This window comes from Alosa alosa, chromosome 9 (genome assembly GCF_017589495.1).
Source record: "Alosa alosa isolate M-15738 ecotype Scorff River chromosome 9, AALO_Geno_1.1, whole genome shotgun sequence".
NCBI classification, from domain to species: domain Eukaryota; kingdom Metazoa; phylum Chordata; class Actinopteri; order Clupeiformes; family Clupeidae; genus Alosa; species Alosa alosa.
Genome location: NC_063197.1, coordinates 10,950,297 through 10,962,423, shown reverse-complemented (window position 1 = coordinate 10,962,423; position 12,127 = coordinate 10,950,297). Strand labels below are relative to the sequence as shown.

At 44.0% G+C, this 12,127-nt stretch overlaps 1 protein-coding gene across 4 annotated transcripts in view; it reads right to left on the bottom strand.

The window, feature by feature from the left end:
- LOC125300835 (adenylate cyclase type 1-like) overlaps positions 1 to 12,127 on the bottom strand; it is a 28,051-nt gene that overhangs the window by 3,622 nt on the left and 12,302 nt on the right. Inside the window, exons 9-18 of one of the 4 annotated variants that reach the window (XM_048252971.1) lie at positions 11,746 to 11,931; positions 9,970 to 10,067; positions 9,637 to 9,724; positions 8,503 to 8,592; positions 7,916 to 8,172; positions 7,286 to 7,409; positions 6,552 to 6,668; positions 2,211 to 2,357; positions 1,533 to 1,631; positions 1,006 to 1,120 (exon numbers count right to left, since the gene is read on the bottom strand). In XM_048252971.1, the coding sequence (XP_048108928.1) occupies positions 1,006 to 1,120; positions 1,533 to 1,631; positions 2,211 to 2,357; positions 6,552 to 6,668; positions 7,286 to 7,409; positions 7,916 to 8,172; positions 8,503 to 8,592; positions 9,637 to 9,724; positions 9,970 to 10,067; positions 11,746 to 11,931 (1,321 nt within the window). Of the gene's footprint in view, positions 1 to 1,005; positions 1,121 to 1,532; positions 1,632 to 2,210; positions 2,358 to 4,100; positions 6,373 to 6,551; positions 6,669 to 7,285; positions 7,410 to 7,915; positions 8,189 to 8,502; positions 8,593 to 9,636; positions 9,725 to 9,969; positions 10,068 to 11,745; positions 11,932 to 12,127 lie in introns of those variants that run through there. The other 3 variants (XM_048252972.1, XM_048252973.1, XM_048252974.1) reach the window with 3 other exon arrangements.

Here is a 12,127-nt window from a genome sequence, read left to right as displayed (position 1 = left end):
AATCCTTCAATCATTTCATCATTATTCATCATGAATAAGAATGCAAAAACGTCTTGTAGAACACATTGTGAAGGTTACTTGTGCAGTCCTGCTGCTCAGGGCCAGCAGTGTAAGTCTGTGATGAGCATTAGCAGTTAAAGGTTATCCATCACACGCTGCTCTCCAGCATCAGGGTTGCTTTAAACTATTCATCTGAATGATAATGTAATGTAGAATGTGAAAATGCTATTTATTTTTTATTGTTTTAAGTTGCTTTGGACAAACACGTCTAAGAACCATAAACATAAATAAACAGAACCATAAAATATCTAGTTGTTCAATCATTTAGTCTTCATACAATCCTTTCCATGAGCTACAAAAGACTTCCTTGAACAAGGAAATTAGCACATGAGATGCTGTTTGAGGTACTAAGTGATATGCTTGAGTCTCCATACATACAGTACTTAGCTAACTCCAGCAGCAGCTCAGAGGAAAATAATGAATATGTTTTCTTCTGCTTTCTCAGACCGTGCTGTAATTGTTGTGAGTACATTAGACTGCTGTGCACTTAAACTTGGAGTCATGACACACATTGACATAACAGTGACTGAGCAAGAATGAAACAAAACTGTTCACTACAGAGGTTGTTGACCCCCTCATGTGGCACTGGCAAATATGCCATCAACAACATACAGCACCTTCTAAAATAGCTAGCTTTGATCAGTGCACAGTGTGCTGCATTGGTGCTTTACAGGCAAATCACTAAGTCGTCTGTTTGTGTGTTAGTCCGACCTCTTTGAATTTAGGATTTTCTTGCCTTACTCGCTGCACCTTGACCTAACCTTGTTACTGTAATACCTCCAACCCCTAGCCTTGGTCAATGTCAACAGCAATTTGCACACACATACATACACACACACACACACACACACACACACACACACACACACACACACACACACACACACACACACACACACACAGAGATAGCATGCACACAGGTACAAAGGCTTTTCACATACTGACCTACTCGAAGAACAAACTCATTGTAGGACTGGTAGTTTATGGCCTCCAGCACATCAAACATCTCCATGGTGAAGTCAGCCACCATACACAGATGATCTGAGATGCTTTTCTTCACCTGCCAGTCAACGCACGCATCACAGCACTTTACCACTGAGCAATTACTCCCAGCATTCAATTACTGAATGAGTAACACAGATGAAAAGCAGTGTGTGTGTGTGTGTGTGTGTGTGTGTGTGTGTGTGTGCATGTGTATGTGTGTGTGTGTGTGTGTGTGTGTGTGTGTGTTTTGTGCATGTGTCAGTGTTTGAGTGTGTGTGTCTAGGGAGATAGAGGGTGGAGAGGGAAAGAAGACTTCATCTGGTGATGAATGATTTGGACAAAGGGAAGGCAGTGAATACTGTGTTCAAATATGTGGTGATCTGACTTCAGCCACAGGCGTTTTAGCACTATAACAAAATCAACACAACACACACACACACACACACACACACACACACACACACACACACACACACATACAGACACACCTGTGAGTCTGTGGTGGGGACCAGCCCAACAGCTGCCATGTATGTGCTGCCGATGGTCTTTATTTTCTCTATGTCCCTGTAGCACTCTTTGTCCATCAGCTGAGGAGAGACAGAGACCAAGTAAGTGATGGAGAGAGCAAAAACAAGAAATGAAAGGAAGAAGAAAGAAGCAGGTAGGCAGGCACGTCTGAAAAACAAGCAAAAGATCAATTAAGGAATGGGTTTGCCAACATGCATGGCACAAATGCAGAGGGGCTTTCACATACAGAACTGCAGCAGTGATCGTGGAACTACGAGATATTTTGGGGCAACAAAAGTAGGGGTGTGATGGAGGGATGAGAGAGAGATTGAGGGATGAGAGAGAGACAGAGAGGGATAAGAGAGATGGAAGGAGGGATGAGAGAGATAGAGGGAAGAATAAGAGAGATGGAGAGAGGGATGAGAGACAGAGTGAGGGATGAGAGAGATGGAAGGAGGGATGAGAGGGAAGGAGCAAGGCATGAGAGACGGAGGAAAGAAAGAGGGAGGAATGAGTGAGACAGAGAGGGATGAGAGAGAGAGAGGGATGAGAGAGAGAGAGAGAGGGATGAGAGAGACAGAGAGGGATGAGAGAGAGAGAGAGAGAGGGATGAGAGAGAGAGAGAGGGATGAGAGAGACGGAGTGACGGACAGCCTGACCTCATCGAAGTCAGCGATGATTTCATTAAGGAGGCGTAGGCACTCCACACCCATGTTGTTGCCATCCAGCTCCATGTAGAAGTCATTGAAGTTGGGGATGGAGGCAAACAGCACCCCGACCTGGGCATAAGACTGGTAGTACAGGTCCTGTGATCACACACACACACACACACACACACACACACACACACACACACACACACACACACACACACACACACACACCTGTGAGCTTATGGTCAGGGTATGAGTCGAGACCCTCTGCCACCATGCATGCTGCCAATAGTTTTATCTTCTCAATATCTATAAGGATAAACAGTCAAGTCTATGTGTGCCTCATTCAACAGTATCACAAGTTTATTTGACTGCCTGCATTGCAAATTGCAAGGCACCCCCTCAAATTATTCTTCCCAGTGCTTTTAAGAGCCTTCAGAGCACGCATTTCCACTGAACAAAGTCACAGTACAAGTAACCTTCTTTAAATCTGTACAGGGTCCAGCTGTGTTTGAGTATGTGTGTGTGTGTGTGTGTGTGTGTGAGAGAGAGAGAGTGTTTGAGTATGTGTGTGTGTGTGTGTGTGAGTGTGTGTGTGTGTGTGTGAGAGAGAGAGAGTGTTTGAGTATGTGTGTGTGTGTGTGTGTGTGCCTGGGACACCTAATCGTCAGAATGGCACACCTAAAAAACAATTTCATCTAATATACTTTCATGCTTCCCATTACTTCGTCATCATTCTAACCTGCCAAACCAACCATAATAGCTTATCCAAACAAGCTATGATGATGAAATTGTTTCCATGTTTAAATCAAAGCCCCGCCATCTTGCACTGTAGCCTCACATTGATTGCACCTGTCAAAATGCAGCCATCACACATTATGGACTTGCCATCAGAGACCCTGAAATGACTGTTTGCACAGCAAATTAAGAGGAAAGTAAGTGCTGGTTACTCCTGTTCCTCACTGATGGAGGTTCTTGATGTCTGTCCAAAGGATATTTTACAGTATAGTGTCTACATTTCCAAACACACACAAACACACACACACACACCAGTATAGCGTCTACATCAGGGGTGGGCAAACGTTTTGGCTCAAGGGCCACATTGGGTTTTGAAAACTGGCCGGCGGGCCGTAAAACAACCCCCCCACGACACACACATAAAAAATACATTTTTTATAGCCTATAATTTAGCATGAAACGTATTTGTTTTAAAATATGAATTGCTTAAAAATGCTGCTAATTTTATGCTGTTTAACAAATGTATAAATTGTGCACTGTCGCTTTAATTCACATTTATTTCTCTATGATCTTCTGCCTGCTCCGCTATGGCTAGTGCTGTACCTACGGCTGGGCCCTCTCACAGTTTTTAAATGGTCAGTAGTGGGAACTACTGTTGCCTTCATGATTTCCTTTTAAAACTTTCTTATAAGAAGGAGATATCAATTATCAACAATGACAAGCCAGCTGGAACCTGCGGCTCTCTCCCTCTCGTGAGTGCAGACGCGTTCCCAATTAAATGGATCGCATCATGTTCACGTTAGATCTGCTGCAAAGGAGATAACTAAGAGTTAACTTTAACATGATGTTATCTCTATTTAACATGATGTTTTGACATTGACATAATGTTCTCTAAGGAGAGTGAAAAGCAGTTTGCAGTAAAGCTAACCAACGTCGTCTCTATCGCAGGAAAAAAATAGCGAGCAGCCTGATAACCAAATGAAATGCTCGGCGGGCCGGATGAAAGTGCTTGGCGGGCCGGATCCGGGCCGCGGGCCGCAGTTTGCCCACCCCTGGTCTACATTTACACACACACACACACACACACCAGTATAGTGTCTACATTTACACACACACACACACACACACACACATATACACACATACCAGTATAGCGTCTACATTTACACACGCACACACACACCAGTATAGAATCTACATGTACACACACACACACACACACACCAGTATAGCGTCTACATTTCCAGGTCATTTGCATCCCACCTGTCAAGTCTCTGCACCCCTCGCCTTTACTGGGTTGAGGCCACCTAATATCTCACGGGCACACCATCAATTAATTTCTGGCTACGCCCCTGGAATGTGTGTGTGTGTGTGTGTGTGTGTGTGTGTGTGTGTGTGTGTGTGTGTGTGTGTGTGTGTGTGTTTGTATGTGTGTGTAAGGAGACTGATGGGAATGTTTAGTTTTCTCAGATGTTGTGGGTTGTGTGCGTGTAAATGTCGCAAGACAGGCTATTAGTGTCATGTACAGTTGTTGCCAAATGCAGGAATGTTGCAGCAACTGTATCCCTATGTGTGTGTTTGTTTGTGAATGTGTGTGTGTGTGTGTGTGTGTGTGTGTGTGTGTGTGTTTGTGAATGTGTGTGTGTGTGTGTGTGTGTGTGTGTGTGTGTGTGTGTGTGTGTGCCTTCCCCTTCACACTGATATGGAGACTGAGAAGGCTGATGGGAATTTAATTTTCTCAAATGTTGTGGGTTGTGTGCGTCTTAAAGTCACAGAACACGCTATTAGCGTTAAGTTGGTGTCAAATGCAGGAATTCTGCAGCAACTGTAACCGTATAAGTCTGTGGGTGTGTGTTTGTGTTTGTGTGTGTGTGTGTGTGTGTGTGTGTGTGTGTGTGTGTGTCTGTGTGCACGTCTGTGTGTGTGTTTCAGGCCGGACAGACAAGTCTTCCCCTTCCCAGTATTTACTAAACAATCCCACACTTGGCAGAGGAAGTCCATTTCCTGGTGCGCTGGTTCCAGGATGTTTGATGACATCGTTTCCTGGGGGAAAACACAAGAACAGGAAAACCTGTGGCACTACACGGTGTCAAGCATTCAGCGCCTTGGAAATGGAGTGCTGGTGCAAGCATAAGAGGCGACAGAAGTAGCGTCCGTTACCGTAACAGGATGTACACCAGCAAAATGCAGGGCATTTTTTCACCATTGATTGGAGGTAGCAATGGGATCGATAGTGTTTATAAGTAGAGTACAATAGTGTTATCAATTTCCTATTTCTGCTGTGATGCAAGGACAGAACATGGTTTCTGTAATCTAGTGAACTTCAATGCTATAAGAGTAGACATGCTACGTACCAAAATAAAATTAAACTAATGACATTCTCAGTTGTTTGGCGCATTTCTCGAATAATCATTACTGTTTGCACAACAGAATGTGTAACAGCACTCACTGATGCACTTATTCTTACTGTACTCTACCGTTTTTAAATTGTCCAAAAATTGTTGACAAATTGCTTTAAAATTTAAACTGTTTACCATGTTGTTAGTCGCTTTGGTTAAAACTGTGTCAGCCAAATGTAATGTAATGTAATGTAATGTAATGTAATGTAATAGATCTCAAAACGATTTGTGAAAACTGCACCACACAGTGTAACAAAATGCTTAGTTTATGTCTCAAAAGCAATTAAATGCCAATCAACATGTTGGTGCCACCAGAATGAAAAGTGTCACTGTTATGAGCAACATACTCAAAATACCCATGTTGTCAATATAACAGTTTACTAGGTAGGTATTTTCTCACGGAAATGCAAAATGCTGCAGTGTTCTGTTTGGCATATCAATTTCAATAGTACAAAGTTACACATTACAGCATGTCATGTGGGAGACTGTAGGAGAGCACACAGGATTCATTTTTACTGTTTGTAGTGCAGTTTTTTACCAGATCATGATATTCACCGCACTTTTTACAGTAAAACAGTTCTTTCCAAAAAATGTGTAATAGAGATGGCAAACACATATACTTGACATATTGCATCTGACAGCTAGTTCAACACTTTTGCATGTTATAACTCAAGAAATGAACTAATGCCTAAATATCATGGTGTGTGTGTGTGTGTGGGGGGGTGCTATTCAACAGAAAACCTGTATAATGCATTTTGACAGACATACCATTAGCAAAAAAACAGCAGGTAATTGCACACAAGCAGTTGCATGGATGTGTGAAAGCATTCTGTTTGTTCAAAGTAATGAGAAATTCTATTTATGATGTGCACAAGTGACTAGATGATATGAAGGTTGAACAGTAGCAGCTGTAATATGGGTTTGATTACTGTTAGATGGATTGATGAACACAGAGATAATGTTCTTGGCATAGCGTTTCAGCAGAGCCATTGTTTTGCTTCTTTGTATTACAGAGCCGGGTGTCGCTGTTACTGCCACAGAGACAGAGGGAGAGAGAGAGGGAGAGAAGGGTGGAGAGAGAGAGACAGAGAAAGATAGAGAGAGAGAGATAGAAAGAAGGGTGGAAAGGGAGGAGGATGCTGTTTAGAGCCAACATGTTAGAGGTCTGTGCTCTGAGTGGGTGTAGCAGGCGGTTGCCGTGGTGACTGACCATGTTCCGGGGGTTGGAGAGCAGGAAGTGCTGGGCGACGTGAGCAGGTAATAGGTTGAACAGGATCCTCTTGTTGTCCAGCTTCACCTTCTCCATGTCATCCCTCTCCTCCTCCGCCTAAAACGCACAAACACAGAGACACAGAAGCACATGCAAGGCACAGGAACATGAGCATGTGCTCATCCACAACTACTTAAGATGATGATACATGGGGCAACTTTTTGAGCAATGTTGCTGGGCAATGTTCCTCATTATTGTGGTTCTGGCACGTTCCCATTGATATTGGGCAACAACTTCTTTTCAGGAGAACTTTAATCACCAGTAGGCAACTCGTCATGATCATCCAATCAAAATAAATGGTACTGGTTTTCTGGTTGCCAAGAAACATTGCTCAAAAAGTTGCCCCATGTATCATCACCTATAGGCTACACACACACACACACACACACACACACACACACATATTAGGTCAGTGGTGCAAACAAAATGTATCTCTTTTCTCAGGTTTACTCAGATGCAGCTCTATTTTCCCACCAGCAGAGGGCAACAAAGAAGAGAAATATACTGGTAAGTGGATGGTGCATCAGCAGCACACACTGTACTTTGTAACTCAAATCGTCAGCTGCTTACCTACATAACACACACACAACATATACATACAACACACACACACACACATAACACACAAACACACATACACACGCACACATGCACGTACGCACGCACACACGCACCTGTGTAGCCCAGAGGTAGTCCAGTCGTAGTTTAAGGTCCAGCTGTCGGCAGTGGAGGGCCAGAGCTCCGAAAAACAACAGCATGGCCAGCAGAGCATCAAAGCCACGGCCCTGCAGCAAACCCCTACAGGCACATTCCCCATTCACACACACACAGATCCATTTGTGTGCATGCAAAACCACCCCCCCCCCCCCCCCCCCCCCACACACACACACACACACACATACACACACATAAACACACACACACATACACATTAATGAAGGTAATAGATATTGAACTGAAACACAAAACCATTCAAGAGAAAACCCTGGCTGGTAAATTGACAGCTCTCTCTAACCAAAATCAATATAATTTACAGAGCCTTCATTCATGACAGGCAAGGTGCTTAAGTCTGGCTAAAGTTAATTTTATAACTAGTCAAAATCTATTTGCTGATTTAATGTCATGAGCAAGATCCAAAGTACAAAAATGGGAGACTCAGCTCAGTGCACCCACATGGTGTGCAGGAATCATGCACTAGAGACTTTGGTCATTGACTGACTTTACACTTGTGGATGTGATAAAATTAGGGCCTCTAATCACAGCTGATAGCACTGTTTGGCTGGTCAGCCTCTGTGGTGACTCACCCAATGGCCAGTCGATAGCTGCTGGTTTCCATGATGACCAGGTAGAGGGTCCCAAGGAGCAAGATCAGGAGGATCTTGGGAAGTGACGACACACGCAGGAAGAGCATGATACTGAGTGGCGCGCACACACACGACAGCAGGGCGTACTGGATGCGCTCACACACACCGCACATGTGTGTGGTGTTCCCAACCACCACCGTCACCAAAGAGGCACTGGAGTTGGAGTTGGCTTCCCACGACCAAGGAAGACTGGTGGCCTGTGGAAACCCATGGCTGGTGATACACATACACACACACACAAACACACATACACACAAACAGGACAAAAGAGATACATACATACACTCATACACACACACACACACACACACACACACACACACACACACACAAACTCAAACATGTATCCAGTATAACAAAAACACACACATAAACACACATAACACACAAAGCATACATACAGACAAACACATTCATACTGTACTGAGACACACATGTACTGTACTACATACACAAACACACACACACACACACACACACACACATCCATGTATGTGTTTGAGCTCCACACACAGCAGCTAACTCACCACACAGCTCTGCGTCATGGAGAAGGTAAGCAGCGCCAGAAACACACACAGAACGGTGCGAATGCGCAGAGTAAGACATCCTGGAGAACACTAGGACAGCCAGAGAAAGAGATACGACAGAGAGAGACAGAGAGAGAGAAAGAAAGACAGAGAGAGAAAGAAAGAAAGACAGAAAGAAAAAAAGAAAGAAAGAACGAGTGCGAGAGAGAGAAAGAAAGAGACAAAGAAAAAAGAAAGAGAGAGTAATAAAGAGAAAGAATAAGTGACACAAAGGAGTGAGAGATGATTGAGGGAGAAAGGGGAGATCTAGGTGTGACTATGGGAGAAGTGAAGGTACATCATTCTTCATAGTCATCGGCGTCTTCTGTTACTGTAAGGGATCTGTATTGATATTACAGCAAATCACTGTAATACAAAGCAAATGAGTGGGAGAGCCACATGGAGCTATGTGTGGGAGCCGAACTTTTTATGGCTTACAGTAATGAGAGAGAGAGAAAGACAGGGGAGCGAGTGACATAAAGTGAGAGTAAAAGAGCCAGAAAAAAGGCAGATAGATAAAAAGAGGGAGAGAGAGAATCACCAAAGAGAGCTACAAAGTGAGTGAGTGAATGTGTGTGTGTGTGTGTGTGTGTGTGTGTGTGTGTGTGTGTGTGTGTGTGTGTGTGTGTGTTTGTGTGTGTGTCTGTATGTGTGTGTTTTGTGTGTGTGTGTGTGTCTGTATGTATGTGTGTGTGTGTATGTGTGTGTGTCTGTATGTGTGGATGGGCAGGACACTGATTAGTCCATCCACACACACACTCACACACACACCCAGACACATACACAAACATTGTTCAAAAAAGTAATTGTGTGCACATCCCACCTTCTGGCTGGTTCAGGACAAATGAAAAAATGAAATGTCTGTTTTAAACTCCCATATTTAATGTAAAAAAGGAGGATAGACAATGTTTCGACCCTGCTGGGTCTTCTTCAGGCACATATTTCAGTTGCCCTTTGCCTGAAGAAGACCCAGCAGGGTCGAAACGTTGCCTATCCTCCTTTTTTACAGTAAATATGGGAGTTTAAAGCAGTGTTGCGGACATTACATTTTCACATACACAAACACACACACACACTCGTGCTGGTGTGTATTACCTGTATGTGTGTGATGTGGAGGTACATGACGCAGGATGAGTGGAAGCAGATACTCAGAACCAGCAGCACCACCACAACCAGCAGCCTCCTGCACACAGAGGGAGCAGCCACAGGTTAACACACAATCTCACACATCAGGACTGCGGTGTGTGTGTGTGTGTGTGTGTGTGTGTGTGTGTGTGTGCGTGTGTGTGTGTGTGTGTGTGTGCGTGTGTGCGTGTGCATGTGCATGTGCATGTGCATGTGCATGTGGGTGTGTAAGTGTATGGGTGTTTGTGAGGGAGTATGTGTGTGTATATGTTGAGGTGTGTGTGTGTGTGTGTGTTTGCGTACCCTGGGATAATGAGAAGGTAGATGAGGCCAAACAGAGTGGAGAGGACCAGAGAGAGGCCCACGGCACTGATGAAATGATCATCACACACTTTCTGGTACTGAGAGCGAAAAAAAGAGATGAGGGTAGGAGGTGGGTAGAAATGGGAGAGGAAGAGAGAGTGAGACAGAGAGAGAGAGAGAGAGAGAGAGAAATAATATCAGAAGCTTACTGCTGGCACAAGACAACAAAACTCAAAGCTCAGTTTGATCTCCCAGTAGCAGCAGACAGCCGCTGTGTGGACGGTGGAGGCCATACCACTGCTCATACACCCCACTCTCATTTATTTTACAGGGTCAGATGGCTGATCAAAGGCTTGCCTTACACACACACACACACACACACACACACACACACACACACACACACACACACACACACACACACACACACACACACACACACACATACACACTTACGTACACACACACACACTTACGCGCACACACACACACAAAAGTACATACTCACACACACACATCCACACTTATGCACACACACTCACACACTGAGGCACACACACACACACCGCGTGCTTAGGTAGTAATGAGATGACTGGTCAATGTCTTCCTCATCAGCGGGGTCTATGCTTAATGGGGCACCTAATATGGGACTTGCACAATTAGGGTCTTCTCTGGCATACTGTGGCGCCGCACTCACTAATGATGCCAACAGTTACAACAGTTGGTAGGCAGAGACGTGGCCGCTCTCCTCCAATCACACTCACTGTGCTCCGTGATAACGAGTGCATGGCAGTGGTGGTCTACACCAAAACAACTTGCACAACTGTAGACTTAACTTTATGTCTGAAGTTAAATAAATGCACAGTAAAAGTCAGTGCAACTCTCGAATAAGTTTTAGATGCCAAAAGATACCTGTTTAGATTTCATTTCATCCCATTTTAAAGAGCGTTAGATTCATTCATCTTATTTTAAAGAGCGTTAGATTCATTCATAGTTAGGCAGCAATGAGCTTCGGTGACCTCATCAGAGTCACTCGTTTACTGTAATATACTGTTGAGTTGAATTTACTCATTTACTTACATTACATGCTGATTATTTATTTTATTATTTAATACACGGTATGAATTATCCTACCATATTTTTGCAAGTTGTCATGACACTTGCTAGCCTACACAGACATGATGTGACTGCTCTTTCAGTCCCTTCCCACTATACAGTACATCTAGATGTATGACCACATCCCACTACAGATCTAGATGTCTGACCACATGGTGTAACAAACAGCGGCACGGCACACTGGATCTCATTGACCAGCAGCAAGCAGCAGATGTCCTATTGGTTGCTATGGTTCCGCAGCGGAACAGTTGAAGAGGCAGTGTTACGCTAGCGTCAAACAATTTGAGCGTTGAACTTGGTTACATTTTTGTAACGCAAGTCTCGTCAATTGTCAGTTTAGGCAATAGAACTCAGACCATTCATGTAACTTAGGAACGAGACAAAACGTATTATGGTCTGAGCGCTGCGTTATACTTTACACTGCCGCTTCATTATTTCCACTGAGATCCCTGCCTAAGGCTTTCTGTAACACTTGGACTGAAGAGATTCAAAGGACACAAAGTCACTCAAATGTGCCATAAAAGCTTAGCTTATACATGAATTTGAATATGCCAATATGTTTCTTGAATAGCTTGTGTATGTGTGTGTGTGTGTGTGTGTGTGTGTGTGTGTGTGTGTGTGTGTGTGTGTGCACGTGTCTGTGTGTTCATACACACTCACTCCTTGTTCTCTGTTCTTGTCCTTATAGGCGAGTGTGACGTAGTGCAGGTGTGTGTGTGTGTCCGTCTCTCGGGCCTCAATCAGCCGGCTAATGTAGCGGTTGACACGTGTTTCCGGAGAGTTCTGCACCACACCCACTGAAAATGACGTCCGGCTGCGCACTTTCTCAGTCCTCAGGGCACGTCTCTGAAACACACACACAGGCATATGCACACACACACACACACACACACACACACACACACACACAGATGCATATCATAGAAGTCAGAGGGTGTAGAAAAAAGAAACTACGTATCTAGGTTACAGTGTCTCAGTGTTTCAGAGTAAAAACTAGTTTCCATCTTCCATTAAATTAATAATAATAATATAATATTTCACA